General features: G+C 45.6%; 1 protein-coding gene across 1 annotated transcript; it reads right to left on the bottom strand.

The window, feature by feature from the left end:
* Positions 1–4,576: 4,576 nt before the first annotated feature.
* Positions 4,577–4,795, bottom strand: LOC146874999 (uncharacterized). The gene has a single exon (XM_085669620.1). It carries the CDS (start codon positions 4,793–4,795, stop codon positions 4,577–4,579), a length of 219 nt encoding a protein of 72 aa, XP_085525746.1.
* Between the last annotated feature and the right edge of the window lie 14,193 nt (positions 4,796–18,988).

Raw genomic sequence — 18,988 nt, 5'->3', positions numbered from 1 at the left:
TTCTTTTTTCTTTTTCGTCTTTCCCGGTTGGAAACATCACCTATCCATTCCATGACATTGAGAAGCAAGAGGTCGTACCCGTCCAGTCATAAAGAATCTGCAGTTCCAACAGCGGCACTAAGGTAGAAAGTTATAGGTTCACTTTAATTACAAAAAAAGATGGGATTTTCGGCATCAAGACTAGTTCTTTCAGTTGGTAAGGACTAACCGGTTCTGGGTACGGAAACAAGCCTCCTCGACTCAAGCGGGAAAGCCCGCGTATTCTTATTCTAATGTCCATTGGAGCTTATCTTTTCTTCCCGCTATCTGGCTGTTCTGTTTATACGTCTGTTCCTCAGTCTTACTTTCTCATGCCCGGGTATCTTTCTTTTATCCTTTCGACTTCTGTTACAGTAGAGTTGTAATGGCAATTACAAGGTTATGCAGGTCTCCTTCTCATTGAGTAGCCTATACTCTGGAATTTCAGTAGCGAAATCGGCCTTAGCATAGAACGTTTACCGCTTGCCTTACTAATAATCGGGAATCTAAACAGGCAACTATGAGACTAATTTCCCATTGTCCCGAGCAAGTTACTGCGTACCTGAAGTGAGTGTGCCCATCTTGGTCTCCTTTCTTTTTTTCTTTATTCATTCTTGGCTCGTAGGTCACAAGGATAAGGTCAAGCAACTTCTTCCATTTCTTAGAATTGGGCACGGTATCTAAAATAGACCATTGAGCGGATCCCCCGATTCTGGTTTTAGCAGGATCTTTTCTTGACACCGAAAGTACATCTTTGGGAAGACCATCAGTCAGGAATGTTGGGCATCTCGGCAAATCCACATAACATATTAGGCAATGCTCCTTTCCTGAAAGCGATCGGACGGGTAGTTTAAGAAGAGCGAGAGGAAGGCCAGTACTCAAACATAAAGCTTTTACGCAGATCGGTAAACAAGAAGGCTTTGATGCGGGGATTCCCTTGTTAGAGTCAAGCAGGAGAGGAATACGGTTCATATGGTTATTCCGCATCCCATACCGGTAATTCCTTATCCTAAAGGGATTTATGTACTTCCTTTTGGATGATTCATTTCATTAGTGGGAATAGTCCTTGTCTCTAACTCACTAGAGGCTAGGGTAATAAAGAGAAGAGGCCTTTTTTTGTTGCGTTGTGGTGATTTTCTTTATCCTTCTGTTTGGAGTAGTTTAGACTGGTCTAGAACTATGTCGGAGGTTAGCCAAGTTTCACACAGTAGTCAGAGTCAGGGGTCTTGGAGCCTTGAATGAGATTCCTTCGCTTCAGATAACTACTAGCTCGATGGAAGCAATTCTCTTGCGGTCTGCACTCTTGTCAATAAAAAAGTATGGGGATGGTGGACTACTTGACTGGGAAAGGCAAGGAGCCAAATATAGTCAAAATATCCCTATACCTATACCTATATCCAATTGTACGGCTTGGCAACTTCTTCATGGCATAGACTGCAAAAATGGAGAGCTTCAAGCCAATATTTAGCAGGTATACCTGCTTGACTTTTAAAATAATAAGGCCGGGGCCCGACTGACCTCTATCAAATGTCGATGCTTACACTCAGCAGTGCGTAAAATAGCCTTCGTGTTGATCCCAAACCCTTTCAATCACCGAGGTAGAAGAAGGGTGCTCTCCTTATGCAATCTCCCAAGTCGAAAAGTATAAGACTCCCGTGCTGGGTTCCTGCTTGATCTAATTTTCTTGTATTTGAGAGACCCGTAGACATAGCACGCAAGGGATCCTCTTATAGGGGAAATTGAAATCCTTATCGACCCTCAAATAAAAGCTTTCATCGATCTTAGGAGCTTAACCCATCGTCTGGCATCCCAATGATGGGGTTATTCTATCTGTGGGAGCAACTAAGTAAAAAATCATTGAATTGAACCGGGACTCCCTTTGTTATAAAGATATCGTACTCACCCCTTTTTAGTTTAGATAAAGTGAAGCGCGCAAAGAGAACAAAGAAGATGGTGAGAGCGACGTGGGGCGCTCCTCTTTACCCAACATTTGAGAATTCGCAGTATGGTTGAACCCGGGACCTGATCCACAGGCCTTGGAACGACTCTCTCCCTTTTGAGCGCCGGCAGAAGTAGGTAATTAGGTCACCTAAGAACTGAAGTAGGGACTTCAGCAACTTCCTTTGGGGTAACTAATGCCACTCTTGGGTGAGAGACTCCGTAGTAGAGTAGCCCTCTCTCTTCACATAATGACTTTACCCATCTCTTAGTTGCAAGGTGGTGGCATTATCATCAATTAAGCGGTGCTCCAAGGCTGAAGGAGCAAGCAAGGGCTTAAGGATTAAGGCTGCACCGCCCGCTCACTTACCTGCTGAAGAAGAACTAGCAAGACCGTAGGGTGATATCCTTCCTTTGATGCTTGGCTCTGGACAGGGAAGAACCCGGATAAGACTTCAAAGTGAAAGGGCAGTAAGCGATGGTTATTGGTTTTGAGGGTGTGATCGATCTTCCCTTAGTCTGATTCATGGTATTCCGGCATTCCTTCGTTGGATTGAAAGGAAGGTACAAAGAAGGGTTTGTCCATAAGAGGTACGGAAGGAGGAAGAGAGGGGATTTCCTTGTCTTCTATGTATGGCTGGCTCTCCTACCTGGGATCCCAACTATCATCCATATCCGTTTACCCTACCTGCTATCGACAGTCCTTCCACCTCTTACTCACTCTCCGGAGGGAGATGGATGGATCGTGCTAGTGCTATCAAGCCGAAAAATGACTGCTTTCGAGCGGTATTCACGGAAATGAAAAAGATGGAATGGTTGTAAACAGATTCGCTAGTTGGGTCAATTGGCACTCTTTCACTAGTGATTGTAAGCTAGGTGCCCTTAAATGACAGGAGGGGAAGAAGCTCTAACGGAAGCATCCAATCAACCGGGAATCCCACCTTTCAGATTCTACATCTGCTACTGCTGGAGTGGAGAATGAATCTACTACCTGTGCCAGCAAACAAATACTAAAAATAAGAAAAGGCTAGGTGTCCATGCCACCAACCAACTCCTGAAAGAAAAACAAGAGCTTCCCCGGCAAACCACTAGAAGTTACCCATCGAGTCGAGCAATGATCCAATTGGAGAAGCAAGCTGCTCTTTGTCACCACCATTTCCCTCGGGACCAAGAACAAGCTCAAAAGAAGAAGGACTTATCGCAATCTCAGGTACAATGGCTAGTTGGAAAGCCTTTCAATTCAAGCCAATCTCTTGATTCACATTCATGTGAAACCGTTGCAACCGATCCTGCATACCAATCATCCGCCGCTTACAGTAATGGCACTAAGCCAAGGTTTCTATGGATTCAGTCCTGTGGAAAAAAACATATATTAGGGCAATTCAGTTAGTAGTGTCACCGGTCAATCCTTGGGACACTAGCGAGTCCGTCCTTCAAAGCCCTAAAAATGGGGTCCATGAAGCCTTAGATACTCCAAGCCTCCATCTTGATTGTCCTTGAACCTAGACCATGGAAGTATGGTTATAGTCCCATTCCATTAGTGGGATCCATAGCCTACGGGTCTTTCCCAAGCCAGTAAAAGAAGAAGGTTTTCGAGGACTACCCTAAGCCTACAAGTAGGCAGGACTTTCAGTTACAATGTCTAGGTTGGGCAAGCTTGGATGCCCCTACTCCCAACAAGTTGCTGGTCGGGATCGTGAAACTATCGCTGTTTGGTAATAAGGATAATCGTTCTTATCTTATTAGGTCAGGGGCGGCCCGGGGGTTACCCGCGATTGGTAATGGCATAACCAGAAGAGGAGTAGGGGAGACAAGGTTACGCGCTGGGTAGCGCAGCGCATCTGTTTCGGGTACAGGGGCGACGAGGGGTGCTAACCCGGCCACCCAACCCAGCAGGTCAGGGGCGGGCCGGCCATAGGTTCGAATCCTGCCACCTTTCTTGTGGATCATCCTGTCCTGTGGTTACCGGATGATGGGACAAAGCAGAAATTTTGAAATGAGCACAGCACGAAATGTCAATAATTTATGAATTCTTTCATTTATCGTTATTTCCGGGTCTTTTCGTTGCATTCACTTACAACAAGAAACAACCACCAGCGTTTGGTGCAGCACCTGCATTTTGGTGCATTCTTCTTTCTTTCCTTGGTCTTTCGTTCCGTCATATTCCTAATAACTTATCCAATTACAACGTATTAACCGCTAATGCACCTTTCTTTTATCAAATCTCAGGGACATGGTCTAATCATGAGGGTAGTATTTTATCATGGTGTCGGATCCCACGTTTTTATGGATTCCTTCTTTGTTACCGGGGTCGACCCCAAAGCCATAATGTCTCAAAACGAGGAGGCCATAGAGAAGTTTTGTATTACTTTGTCTCGAACTTCGTGAAGAACTCCATTCTATCTCTCCCTCGTTACGAACAAAAAAGTGGGGCTGCGCCCCAGTTGTACACTCCCTTCGTTCTACGAACCCTTGTTGATTCTGAACTTCGTTCGCGAAGGAACCGGACGTTTGACGGGCCAGCCCTTTTTTATGCGCCGCTTTACCCTGAAAGGAAAATTAGCTTAGCTCCTCTGGGTGCTAGGCGCTCCCGTGGTTCGCGAGAAGGAAAAAGAAGGACTCATCCTTTGTTGCATCTGGCACGAGATGATAAAGAGAGAGCTTCGTCTATCGATGAACAGCGGATTGACGGAGCTCTTGGCATTGCTTTGTTTTTCTCTCCTTTCCTATCAGCGAGTTCCGATCCTTTTGTTCGAAATTTCTTCGTTCGTACCGAACCGCTTGCAGAATCAAATCCTGTTCCACAAGATCCTATATCAGCTATACATCCTCCTTGCATTTATGCCGGAGACGTCGCCAGTGCTATGGGATTTGGATTATGTAGATCAAAAATGATGAATGGGATTGTGGCACTCCACTCGCCGCCAATGCGGAAGGATGCCGCCGAAAAGAAGGGAACGCTGCTTCGCTCTGCTGGATGCGTCGGATCCCGTATAACAAGCGAGCTTTTTACCAAAAAATTCAAACATGTGGTCGCAAAATGCTATCCAGCTCTCTTGTTGCGTAGCAATAGAAGCCTGCTCATGCTGCTTTGGCGGCGCTTTTTCGCCTTCTCTTCGCTCTGGACAGGAGCGCTAGTGGACACGGGGGGGGAGCAGGCGAAGCGTGTCGTTCGTAATGAACAGAAAGATACCACTACTTCGCCTCTTTGTTGGAGCGCCGGCGCGAACACAGTGGTATCTGACCAGGACCAGGAACAGATTCGAATTTGGATCTTGACATGTCGGTGGTTTTTAACCGTGGGCATCATGCCAGGAAGTTGGTGGGCTCATCATGAATTAGGTCGGGGTGGCTGGTGGTTTCGGGATCCCGTAGAAAATGCTTCTTTTATGCCTTGGGTATTAGCCACAGCTCGTATTCATTCCGTAATTATACCCCTTCTTCATTCTTGGATCTCGTTTCTGAATATTGTGACTCTTCCATGCTGTGTCTCAGGAACCTTTTCAATACGGTCCGGATTGCTAGCTTCCGTTCATAGTTTTGCTACAGATGATACACGAGGAATCTTTTTATGGCGGTTCTTCCTTCTAATGACCGGCATATCTATGATTCTTTTCTCCCGGATGAAGCAGCAGGCATCGGTCCGTAGAACTTATAAAAAAGAGATGGTTGTGGCGCGAAGTACTCTTGTGCACCTCCGTCACTCGGCTCGCGCGCAACCCCGCCCCGTTATGTTATGGAAGAATTGAACTTATTACCGGGCTGGTTATTCAGAGCCAGCAATTGGCTGCCGGATTTCGTCCCGCAACTATCAGAAGATCGCTTCGGGGGTCACTGTGGCGTGGCTGAATGTAGAGCAGTCCGCCCCTACTGCGTTTGATCAGTCAATTCTGGATAAGTTCGGAAGATGGTCAAGGTAGCTTGCTTCCAAGCCACTGCACTAGATGCGCATGTAGTCGGCTCAGAATGCCTCTGTTCTATACTAAAAGACTACTTTGGATGAATGGGTCGTTCTCTTACTTGACCATGGCATCGCCAACATGAGTCTGTCTTCGGTGGTTGATAAGCTGCTAGTTGGTTTTTAGTTTAGGGCTTGTTATTTCCTTTCACTTTTCCCAACGAGGTGGAGGGCCATCGCAGAAAGTCACCTATCCCCGTAGTTCCGAAGACAGGAATTGGGTAGTAGGGGGCGGCACCCTTGGACCCCACCCCAAAAAAGGCTTTGACCTGCTGGCTATTGGAAAGTCTCCGTTTACCGCGAAGTGAATAAAGTTGGGGGGCAGAAAGGGATGCCAGGGACAGAGTAACCTCAGGGTTCATTTCATGCCCACGGAAGGAAAGCAAGAAAAGGTTCCGAAGTGAAGCCCTTTGACCCAGTGCTATCTATGTTAGGGGACTGGTGGAATGAAACCATATCGAATAGGGAACTCGTTCCAGTACCGCTACCGCTTCGACTGCGAGAAGGAAGCCTGATGAAGAAGATGAATGACTCGACTCGCGTCTGGGAAAACCTGATCTGGTAGGGAAGACAGACCTTAGATGGCTCAGCTTCGACCCATTTGGTGAAGTAATCGGTAGCTACCAAAAGAAAGGCATTCTCTTGGTAGAAGAAGGAGATTACAGGCTCGGGATCTTCTAGATTAGGGATCCAAGTACCAAGCGGGCAAGAACGCACGGATCTGTAGTACGCCATTCTAGCCTCAGGAGTCGGCGGAGAAGAGTTCCAACTAGGCAAGTCGTTCCTAGCAAAAAAAAAGTAGGTAGCCCCACGAAACCTCTTATTCCGGTCCTTAGGCTAACTACGACTACTCCGGAATTGCGGCGTTTCCGCTGTTGGAAGAAAAAAAGGGATAATCGCCTGTTGTCTCTTTCCTGACCTACTCAATCGAAAGATGCCCACAATCGGATGCTAGTCTCTAAGTCCCTGCTTTGACTGTGCCTTATCTTAGGGCACGTTACCTTAGTTTAAATCCATAGTTTACCGCTTTACCTTGCAAAGACAAAGACCATATTTGTCCCACCCGGGGATCTGACCCCCTTGATCCTCCTCTAGGATTCGCGCTTTAATAAGCTCACTCGTTGACCCGGTAGCTCCGTTCACAGCTACGTTCCTAGCTCCAGTTTGACTTTAGCTACGAACTCATAACTACTAGCTCTCTTAAGACATAAACTCATTCATAACAATGTCAGCGCATCGGGATTTTGGTTTCTAATTGGTCCAGAATAGGCCCTCCATCCGCCTATTATCTTACTACCGTTTGTTTAACTCAACAACAGCAACTGTACTTGGCTGTAAGTACACAAAGGTGCGTAGCTTGTGAGAAATTAGCTGGCTTAGAGATGAGAAGACTTATTAGTAGTTCTCTTACATAACTCGGGCGTACCTGCTTGCTTACCCGCTCACTCGAACAAGAGCTCAAAGGCATTCAGGCATCGCAGCGACTAGTCTTTTGCGCTAGGAGTTCTCTTAGAATTGAGTTTCGCTTTCATTTAGGAGTGAAAAAAAAGGAACATCTTTATGAGATGAACGTAATCTATATCTCTTCTTTGGTTAGGAAAAATGAACTTGCTGTAGGGGCCTTAACATCGAATCACACATAGCGAGTGTTTCTTTCTAGTAGCTGCTTCACTTTAGTAGCCATTTTGTGTAGAACCACATAACTTGCTCGGAAGCTATTGCATGGATAGGCAGAGCTTACCGGTACAATAAAGCAGGCAATTGAATCCTTCGCAAAAGAACTCATTTAGCTTGAGCGAGTGAAATTTTCAGCATTCCCTAATCAAAAACAAAAGCAAAATACCAAATATAATGTAATTGCCCTAATTAATTTCATTTCGACTTTTACGAAAAAAATAAGTTTGTCTAAATCTAAAATCTTTGACTGGGACTGGTCCTCCATCATTCCCCTCCCCCCCCCAGCGCTAGGTCCTAAGAGGCCTCTTCCCTTTCTTCTTGTATGAGAAGAGAGGGAGACTACACCTTCTTCTGTCGGAATACGAAGAAGAAAAAAGTGACAGATTTGTCCATCAGTAATGGGGATCACATTGGTGGGAATATAGGAAGCTGAAGGACTCCAATTTCAAATAGTTGTTTTTTATATATATAGTAGAAATCTTTTTTTAAAAGTAGATAGAGGATGTGTGGGCATCCGCGCGACACAATTCCTCAAGCATCTGAGACAGTTTATGGGAAGGATACTCAGTTTGCCTATTCGTAAGGATTGACTCCCCAATAATGAATTGCATTTTTTTCTCGCCAAAAGTCCGCGGCGGAATCCAATTGCGCCATTCGATCGACAATCTGCCCTTTCTTTTAGTTGAGCGATCGCTCGCGCTTCCTCCATAAGCAGCTTGTCCGCATTTGCTTGAGGGAATGGGCGTAATCGATACAGAATCCTATCCTCCGCTTCCGAGAGAGCTTGATCCACTACCTCCTTCGGGTGGTCCGATGTGGAGGAGGCAGGCTCCGGCTCAGCCGCTGGAGGACGATTTAAGTCAATGTCCCACCGAGGGCAAGGTTTTTATGAGCTTGATTCCCCGGAAGTCCCCGATACACCCACAATTAGAAAGGGGAAAACAAGATCTCCAAAAAGAATGAATACCCAAGCGATTAAGTAGATAGATGCGCAGTAAATAAAAAAAGAAGGAGATGCAAAATAGAAGGGAGAGAAACACAAGAAAGACACCGTATTTCTAAACCATCATAACAAAAACGGTTCAAACATACATAAAAGAGGTTTTCCTACAAGGACCAGATTCTGACCTGTTATCATACTCGCGGTTCTTCCGTCAGATCCGATAGTCCTTGCTAAAGCTACTGCGATCAGACAAGGAAGACAGCGAAGGGAAGAATGGAAATGGATCATTGTGCTATCTGGTTGACCCTTTATCCCACTTATTCCTTTCCGCTACCCTTTCTTTAGAGCAAGAAGCGGAACTATAGAGATGATATTAAAGTTTTGTCTTACGAATCGGAAGATGTCCAACAGCCACGAAGGAAGGTTGCTCCCAATCTTCAAGTTCTTTTTTATTTTTAAAGCGAAACTACGACATTCACCGAGGTTGGCACAGGGAGCCGCTCCGAGTGTGAGAATCCGATGCCGGGGTGATGGGAGGGGGGTAAGAGAAGCGAGATTTTTGTATGCACGAGGAAAGAGGAGATTGTTAATAGAAAGCTAATAAGCTCTTTTTGTTTTTGGGCTTCCCCTTTTTCAATAACCTCCTACCTTATGGAAAGCCCACTGCTTAAGACCCTCAATCGAAAGGTCAAGGATTGTTCGTGCTGTTCCGTATATAGATAAGACCATCTCCGGTTCTTGGAAACCCACCGCTCTGCTTCTAGCTATTCGGATAGACCACACCTCAGAAAGAAAGTCCGCTATTCTATTCCATATCATGGCAGCAATCCCGGGAATGGGCATCCATTATCAGATGTCTAGGCACAAGAAGAGAGATATGCCAGAAAGACAGGATACAGGTACTCTACGGGAGAAGGGATTGGATTTTGCACGCTGAAACCCTAAGTCCCCCGTTCCCTTTCTTATGATAAAAGAGATTGTTGAGTCCAATTGTGGGTGGAGAAGGCGTCTATGCTTGAAACTGATCCTTAAGATTGGAATCGTTTAGCGTCTATCTATTCCGTGTATTCTTGTGAGGAGAAGCCCCCTTTCCCTGCTTTCTAGATCTTTATGACGAATAGGTTTGATGATTCCGTTGTCTATCTTTCCTAGGCCTGTTCCAGGTGTGTACCCGGATCTAAGCTCCGAAACCTGCTTTTCTTAAGCCCGACGCATTACTTGAATGGAAGGCACTTTCAATAGTAAGCTTATTCTATGTCCTCCTTCGCTTGACCTATTTGAATTGAACTAGAGCTTTCTTTCTTGATTGACAGACAGACCGGATTTAAAAATTCCTATTGAGACCCTTGACGACCTACCAGATGATCATCCTAGAGTTCCCTCTAAAAAAGTTTTGTCAAAAGACATAGACCGTGGCGTGGCATTAGTTCTAGCTCTCATTTCTTGCTTTTTATAGCTAACTGCCCAGACAAAGAAGGTCAGAGAAGGCTCAGGTATGATTAAGTCTCAATCGATTCTCACTACCGAATCGATTTATCCCAAGGCTAAAGAAAGCACTGAGCCTGCTCCGAAAATGCTGTGAGAAAGAGGATCTGTTGGTTTAGGAAAACTAGAACTTTTGGTTCATGAAGAAGCGGCCCCTCCGCATCAAGATAGTCAATCGATAGAGGTGTTGGGGTATTATTCCTAAAATAGGTGATAGGTGAAATGACTCTCATTGGTTGGAAGTACCAAAGACTCCCTAGCTCCCTGAAAACAAAAGTAAGAGCATCTTCTCCTTCAATTGCGCTAACAGCTCAAATAGCAACGATGGTAATGACGATAGCTTTACAGGAATTGCTTTCTTTAGGGATTCTATTTGAAAACAGTATAATGCCACATCTTACTCACTTCTTCTTCCTTTTCTTCTTCATGTGCAAAAGCCCTTCCACTATATGCAAGCACTTTTCTTGCTGTAGAAAGTCTAAAGTATCGCAAGTAAGGCAGCAAGAAGAATAGGAGGCTCGGCCATTAACAGTTGCGTTAGAATTGCCTCTCCATCCGCCGCTGAAGAAAGAATCTCACCCTTCCGCTGTCCCTACTATTCGACATTTCCCGGAGGAGTCAATCAGTGAGGGAGGGGAGATTCAAGACTGAACAGCCTTCCAACTCCATTCTCTATCCTCCAAATCAATCGCTAATGTATAACCTTTGAAAAGCTTTCATTGGAACTTCCCCTTTCCCGATCAATAGGCTGTTAGGGCTTTAGCCCAAGAACCCGATGCCCATTCAATAGAAGAAGTTGTTCTACCTTCGGAACCTGGTTATGAGATTCGTTGTTCGATCTTGAAGCAAGCATTTATCGTCCAGCCGGAGGAATAGTCGTTATTTCACCATTTGAATAACCTTGAAAAAAGCCTTCCTCAGCAGAGAACAGAGAGGTACTACCTACTTTCTTCCATTTTCCTTTTCTGACTGCTGTCTTAAACCTTTCTACTTTAACACAGGCACCTAATACATCAGGGACAGAAGTTTGACCGAATCTTGCAGCACCCCAACCACCTTTGTTTGGAGGAAAGCCAGATGGGACCAATCGAGGAAGCAGATCCAATTCCAACAACTGAACAAATTTTTGTTCAAGTTCCAAGGGCTGAGCACCAAGAAGAAATAGAGCATCAACCCGAGGAAATGAATCCTAACCGGGATGGGATAGAAGGACCTCTGATTGCAGAGCCGGAAGCCAACCATGGGGAATCCGTGACACCGAGCAATGATGCTCAAATCGCTCCGCTGCAACGACTCTCATTTCAGATGAGCATTCTTCTAAAGTTGGCGAAGGTGTCCGATCTACTAGCTCTACTCCAACCAATCCGGAGACTACAAGACCTTCACCTCAATCTCCACCGGTTCCCACTGAAAGCAAAGCATTACCTAAGGTAGATCATTTATCTCTCAAAACTCCTTCCAGTTTGCCATAAACCTTCTTGGCTAACTGTTGACATCATCTTCAATCTCAGACTATTGGGATTGGAGCAAGAGTGGAATGGAAGAAAGCTGTCCTTATCTTCTCCTCCAACCGGTACCTCCTCCCGACATGAAGGAATGCCCGATAATCGGGGGCTGGTATGTCCTTTCAGTTCTGGTCTGGGGAACGCCGATCAAAGAAAGCACTCCTATACTGCCTGGTGTTGATTCGGCAATTTGCGTCTAGTGGGGAGCTTTGTCATCTCAAAGAATAAGCGGATCTTCCCTTGCATGCGGATCTGAAAGTCGTGGATCTCCTGATGGCCGGTAGCTGCTTTCTGCTCTCCTTATTAGTGCCAACCAACTCCGCTAGGTATAGGTAGGGAGTCTTCTACAAGTCGCATTACTGGTCGATGACCTGATTTTGGAAGCAGTCGAGATGCCTGCCTTTCCTGGGGGAACCCTTCCTTGCATTCTATTATTGTATTCGCTTCAATCGCTCCTGAATCGGCGGATCAAAGATCGGAATACCAGCCTTTAACTGCTAGAGGTGGATTGGTTAAGAGGCCAAATGCTATTTGCTTGCTTCTCCTGTTCGCTCTAGTTCACCTGGTTTACAACGGTCTGTTTGCTAGGTTTTTTTTAGACAAGGGCTAAGGGCGAGTCATCCCTCTTAGCAGCTCTTTCCTAATCAATCAGCTTTTGTGCTCTCCCAAAACAGCGGAAAGACTTTTAAGAATTCCACCAACTACTGATCTCATGAAAGGGAAGACTTTTATTTAAACAATACTTTCTTTCTCTTGCACCACGCCGGAACGTATGGACACTGCCGAAAGTTAAGTAAGAAGGAATCGGGGTGGCTAGCTTTCCTGCTTATGTGCTTGTTATTAAGAAGATAGAAAAGAGATAGCTATCTCCCGTAGGCTACTCTTTAGAGCGTTTCACTCGTTTAAGGAAGACTAAGACAACAGGGTTTACGAACAGGGGTTATTCCCATATATATATTATATGGATGTTACTTTTGTGCTTCATTTAGTTTTGCGTATCAGTCAAGTTTCAGGTCTGTGCCTGAGGCCTGGACCAGAAAGCTTTCATGGCGGGGGCAGAAACGGAAGCAGGTACGAATAGAAGAAGGCCCAGAATAGCCAAGCCAAAGGGGTCCAATCAGTTGCGTAATGTCCGGTATCGGGAGTCTTTTAGTAATCCACAGATTAGGAACCAAGTGGGGAAGTGAGCTCTACTCTAAACTCTAAAGGCTGCTCTGCCACCTAGGGGATAGGAAACCTATTCCTTTTAGTCCGATTCGCCTGCCTCGAAGACTGGCATTAGGCCCCTACTGATGAATGATAGGATTGATTCAAAGCAAAGGAAATGGTCCCCTCTCCGCTACGGGGGATGCTATAAGAAGATAAGCCCCTGGGGGCTAGTACTTACTATTACACAGGCTAGTAGCAGACAACCCTCAATTACATCGACCCTTGCAACAACCAAAAAGCAGTAAGCCTTCCTACAAGGGTAGGGTTTGGATTGGAATGCTTACGGAATGGAAAAAGGGCTAGGACGAAAGGGCCAGCATGAGACATAGGGACTACGGTATATACGTAATAGCCGGACTAAGAGATTAGAAAAACTAGTAAAAAAAAAGGCAATAGCCCCTTCCACAACAAAGAAAGTTTGCAATGGGGATAGACCTGAAGCCTTCGCTTTTACGGAAGACGGGATAGTACAGTACGGTAGTAATGGGCGGAATAAGTAAAGTAGGCTGGCTGGCGGGATAGAGGGAAAGGGAAGTTTTTTCAAATAAAGAATAAAATGAAACCTTACCACAATACGACCATCGGGGGATGAAGATATACCATAAAGCACATGAACTCGATCTACTAGACGGACTAAGAGGGAATAGACGGGAAGCAAGCATGGAAGCACTCAAGCTAAAGCAAATGCACCTTACAACACTTCGAAAGCTAATCTAATGCAAGGTTAAGGTACCTCACTAAAGGGGCTAGGGAAATTATCCTAGACAAGGAAGAAGATAACCTCGATCGGACCTTAGTCTGGATTCGAAAACAAAGAAGAAACAGCTTTTACATTGGCAAGTCACACATTTTATCCCTCTGAGTCCCTGTCCCCGAGTCTCAAAAAAGAGATGTACGATTCGATGGGGATAGAAAAGGAAACCCGTAACCACGCTTTCACTTACATTAAAAATTGAAACAACTAACGGAAGAGGGAATGCACCTTTACCATAGGGCAATGGAAAGAATCCGCGTAAAACAAAGCGGTGGCCTATGCCCAAAAAAAGAGGGAGAGAGATCTCTCGTCAGGTCTTGGGTAGTTTGCCGGAGGTGTGAAAGGTGGGCTTCACCTTTTTCTGTAGCCTTCTAAATAAGGTGAGGCCACCCTATCAGGTATGGGGTGGAGGAGGAGAGCGTGTATGTGGGCTTCTTATACTGGATTACTTTACTGACATTAAAAACCGGTAGAGGATTGGGAAGGTTACTAATCTTTCTTTCGAGTGCGGCTCTATGCAAAGGTTATTCATCTTTACCTAGGGTGCTTAGGAGAGATTCTTATGCCCTGCCTACGTCTATTCATGCTTGGTCTTCTGAGAGTTAGGATGAAATGCGATCCATTCAAAGTCTGAGTTTGTACAAAATTCCTTCCTCACAAAGTAGTCTCGTTGGTCTTCAAAAGAAGACAGTCGAGCTAGGGGCGGCGAAAGCTTCTTCCGGGAACGCTATTTCCCGGCCTGGGACAGTTGGTTGATTGGATAAGAGGGGAGATCCGCGAAGGGAGTCTAAAATCAGAAAGAAAGTAATAGGAAAAAATAGGGCTCAATCTGAAGATGGACGGTCTTTAGGCACGCGTCCCTTTATATTAGAGGGGTGGGTTCAAATCATTCTATATGAGGAGCCAGTTGAGATTGAGATATAAAAAAGTGGAGTCTTTCACTTAGAGAGTATCCTCGGCTATAGGTCTTCCGGTCCGGCTTCCTAAACCACTTGGTCCCGTTCTATGCGCATCTCGGATTCAACCTGCACATATCACTCTACTTTCTTTCTGGGAGAGCCAATAGAGAACTCAAGGGTATCAACTTTTGACTCGACTCGTTTGAAAGAGTAAAAGCTCCTGACTAGCTTTAGAGCACACGGCAATTGGTACTACTTCGCTATCGGTCACCGCATTGAAAGCGATCTTTATACGTTAGGTAAGTTAGCGGCGTAATAAGCCGGCCTTTGAAGAAAGACCGTTCCATCTTGTTCGAAAGCGGTCCACTCCGGAAGTAGTGGTGGCAAATCTTTTGGATGGACTTAAAAAAGAAAACTCTTTCTTTTCATGGAAACGAAAGAATATGAAATGAAGAATGACAGGGCTAGGTAAAAGGTGCATTAGAGCAAGTCACTTATTATCCCCACCCAAAGGAGGTAAGGAACTGGGACGGAATGCGAGCCAGAGGCAGTACATCCTTTCCGGTAAGCAGTACGTGTGGGTGTGCTTATTTGAGAGTCACCAAGGAAGTAGTAGAAATGTTGAAGAGGAGACAACCCGCTCTTGAAAGACTATGCGCGTCGCGTGCTCGATCTAGCAATTGTTTTGATGAACTGTCATTCAAAAAGAAAGAAGAGAAAGAAATGGAGGGTGGCGCCTACATAACAGGTTGCTTGCTTACCAAGCCATCCTGGCTTTTCGCTCCTCCAGTTCGATTTTTATTTATTATTATTGACTTATTATTAAAAAAACTACTAACTATCAAAATGAAAGACGATCGATTATCTACCCAAGAAGATAGAGAGTCCCACATACGAGAAAAGGTCACAAATAGAGTTGAACCAAGTAACATTGCAAAGGCATAATGATAGTAGGGTCGGGATATCCCCGCCCTCCGAACCGGACGTGAAGGTCTCCCCTCATCCGGCTCTCTGCAGGGGAATCTCCACTCACTGCTTCCCCTAATATCCTCCCTTTACCACATCATGGGGGTTTACAGGAGATCCCAGAGGCTCGCTCGGAAAGGCTGCTATACCATACCTTTTTACTCCACTCTACTCTAGTAGTCACTGGACTCACTATAGTAGTCCGTCCGGCTGCTCTTGCTGAAATCATTACTCTTCATTCTCCCGTGCTCTAGCAATTGCGCTCCCTAGACCACTACCATGTAGTTAGGTAGAGACAATCAATCCGTAGTGACGGGAATCTGGGGATCCCTATCCATATCAAAAATGAAGATATTTATAATATATCTATAGAGAAGCTACCTTTCTCTCACTCAATAGATGTATCTGGTTTGGTACGGTACAGTACAATACGAGACGATGGAATGCAATGGGATGGATGGTAGAGGGCTGCCTGCGCCCAAAAGCGATGATTCCCCTTGTCCATAGGGACCTCGTGGCATACAACCGAAACGACTCCCGCTAGATAGCCGCCCCTATATATATTTTGACAGCCTCGTGGACGGACTAAAGAAGGGAAGTTACAGAACGGGGCAGTGAAGGCTCGAGAAGTAGACAGCAAGCTTTTCTCAGCCCCCTAACCTTTCTATTATTATTGAAACGCTAGCGCGCCCCTTTCTTTCTCTTAGAGAAAGGGGCGTAAGCACTTCACTCGCTAGGGGATGGGATTCATTCACTTGCATTCCTGCTAGCACTACAAAAAGCTCCGGTCTTAACGCCCCTACTACTGCTGTGCAGCCTTTCCTCGGGTTCGTAGAGTCGGGTTTCCCGTTTACCCACAACGGAGGACCCCACCAGACCAGGCAGGCGGCCACGGGTCATAACGCACTCTTCGCACAACAAATCCACTTTGAAGTTGACTTATCCGCTCGGCCAATCGTCGGAATGTGTACGATATACCATAAGGGCCCAATATCTCAATAGCACCTTTGTCTAAAGCTTCGAATGAGACTTCATATCCGAAACGCAGGAACGATCTGACTAGAAAGTCATTCAAAACTTGATCGAAGAACCAGCGTTTATTGAAGAAGCTATAGAGTCGATTACAAAAAGTACTTGTTTGAAAGGCTCGTTGGAATTGATCCGCTACGGGATTTACATTATACGCAACAGAAGCACCTGAAGTACTAAACAGAATAGGTATTAGTTTGGTAATGGTTGGAGCAGCAAACTCGGATTCGGCAAGAATCTCATTTTTTGGTAGTACGAAGGGGGAATTGGCCCAAAAATTGGATAGGGGTCAAGACGCAGTCGGGCGCCGGCGGCTGACTCAAGTGCCCCCCGAACCGCGCGAAATGGTCGCCTATTACACGGCTCACTAACTCTGCCTGGGGTGTGGGGCTACCTATTCTTCATTCGTCGGCGGTCCGGCGCACCCCTACTTAAAGGATGCTGCTTAATTACGAAGTCAATCCATTCTGAATCTAGAGAGTTCCCTTTCGTTAAGCGCATCGAGCCAGGAGTGGACATCATCATCTGCAGACAAATCCAGATCCTGTTTCATCATTAGCTTAGCTAAAGTGGAATAGTATGACTGGCTTTCCGGAAAATGAGACGAAACCCGCTTTATCCATAACTTTTCTATCTTTGGCCACTGAAAACCGTACGGAAGCCTGACTTTGGGGTATAGGGAGAGATTCTCAAGATCTGCAACATCATACTTGTCCCTACTCAACTTATTAACTGCCCGTTCAAGGCGACTGATCTTCTCCATCAGAGGATCGGACGGTTGTGGTGGGACGTATGGCACTATCTGATTCATGGGAGTGAGAGCCAAGGACACGGCCGGTACTGCAGGAGGTTTTCTTCGCGTTTGTACGTTATTTAAATCATTCTAGCCTTTCGCTTGCTTATCTTATTATGTTTCTAGTTCTCGCTCGTGGTAAATTGTATATTCATACTTTCAGTTCGAAATTCATTTCCCCAGACCCGGCATAAGAGAATAAAACAAAAGAAAGAGATGCGGATGAAAGTGATCCCCCAATCCTCGCTCGGTACCAAGGGTAGAACTTCATGATTGATTCGGTGTAACCGGTCTTTGATCAAGGGGCGCGTTAGCGCCCTTACCTATTGAAGGAAAAAGTGCAGTTCAAGCACTTTGCTTTGAATCACAAACAAACAGATATTATTCAATTTCGGCATTCCCGATCTTCTATCTTTCCTGCAGGCATGGAAATCAAACTGGAATGAGACCTTCCTTTCTGTCGACATTCTTTTCCATTCCATCTCTCTTCCTTGAGGTGTGGGACCATTGGCCTAGTCTTTTACTAACCCCCGCAGGATTAGAATCATTCCCTTTGTTGAGTGAGGAGGGCTTGAAAGGATCTCTCTTCCGTCTAAGCCAGGGTAGGAATTGGATCGCCATCCCCCGCACTTCTTATTGTGCTAAGGGCCCATTCCTTATCCTTTTTTGATAGGGTCAGCCTTTCTTTTCTCTCCGGCAGTGGTCCAACCTTAGTATATGAGAAATGCAACTAGTGGTCCCTCATTTGATCTTGGTGTGGAACCCACTGATTTATGGGGAAGGAAAGCAAGGAACTCTGATTGCCCATTAGTAAGGGTAGGCGGGATAAAGGCAGGTGCGTTTCATATTTCTGATATCGGAGTAGCAGCTGTTAGGAGTTAGCGCGAAGGAGCTCTTTCGCGGTTCTATCTCTTTTACCTTATTCAAGGGTAATTTCTAGAGGGGCGAAGACAACTTCAAAATTATCCGAGAAAGGCAACTAGCGCGCTCTTTGAAGGAAGAATGCGCAGTTAGGACAAAAAGGCTCTTTTTTGGGCAAATGGACAGTGAATCCATTAGTTATGTGAAAGAAGGGCTTGTTTGCGACGTGAAATGGCATAGGTTTCTCTCAGATGCGAGATTACCGGTCTTTACTGTATGGCTAAGAGTTAGCACAGGATTGGCAGGCGAGACATCTATTGAATTAACGGCAAGGATATGATTTGATTAAAAAAGCTGTCCAATTGGCTAAGGGACATAGCTAAGGAAAAGCTCTGATCCAACTCATCGAAGATGCCCTGAAGGAACTGCAAGAGATGAGACAGTTGCTTTCACTAAAGGACCGAAGTAGCCATAATAGGATGAATAAAGACTTGCCTTTGAAAGCCTGCCAGAAAGCTTTCCTTTCGTCCGCTTTGGAACAGAAATCACCAACATTCATAGGTGGGGAGCTGGACTGAGGTCTCCCTATTTGACTATGGTAATCATGTGGACGACCTCAGGGAATTTTTCAATTAAAATAGCTCCCTTGGAAGTGTTGGTGCACTTTCACATGGGCCATGGGGTAATATCATTGGTATTGGATGCATCGTTAGGTTGTGCCGAGTCAAATAAGCTCCGTTTTTTTCCGTTGCAGAAAGGAGATCCCTTCCCCCCGCTTTCCAAAATGATGAAGATGAAGTCCGCGGGGCTGCAGGTACTATGGATCCTCTGACTCCCAATCGGGTAGCCTTCCCAGGTCTCGCCGGTCTTGCCTGTAGGTCGTGATGTGCCTCGAGATGGCCGTCTCCTGTTCCCCTGCCGGTGGGGAATCCGCTCCCGGGTCGTCGCTTGCG

Source organism: Vigna unguiculata, unplaced genomic scaffold (genome assembly GCF_037176805.1).
Source record: "Vigna unguiculata cultivar grain cowpea cultivar isolate G323 ecotype 2 unplaced genomic scaffold, ASM3717680v1 ptg000197l, whole genome shotgun sequence".
In the NCBI taxonomy this organism is placed as follows: domain Eukaryota; kingdom Viridiplantae; phylum Streptophyta; class Magnoliopsida; order Fabales; family Fabaceae; genus Vigna; species Vigna unguiculata.
The sequence above is the reverse complement of the archived record's forward strand: the minus strand, read 5'-3'. Positions and strand labels throughout refer to the sequence as shown.

Bases quoted from the DNA above. Each gene is read 5' to 3' on its own strand.
- LOC146874999 (XM_085669620.1), bottom strand. From the start codon at position 4,795: ATGCAAGGAGGATGTATAGCTGATATAGGATCTTGTGGAACAGGATTT.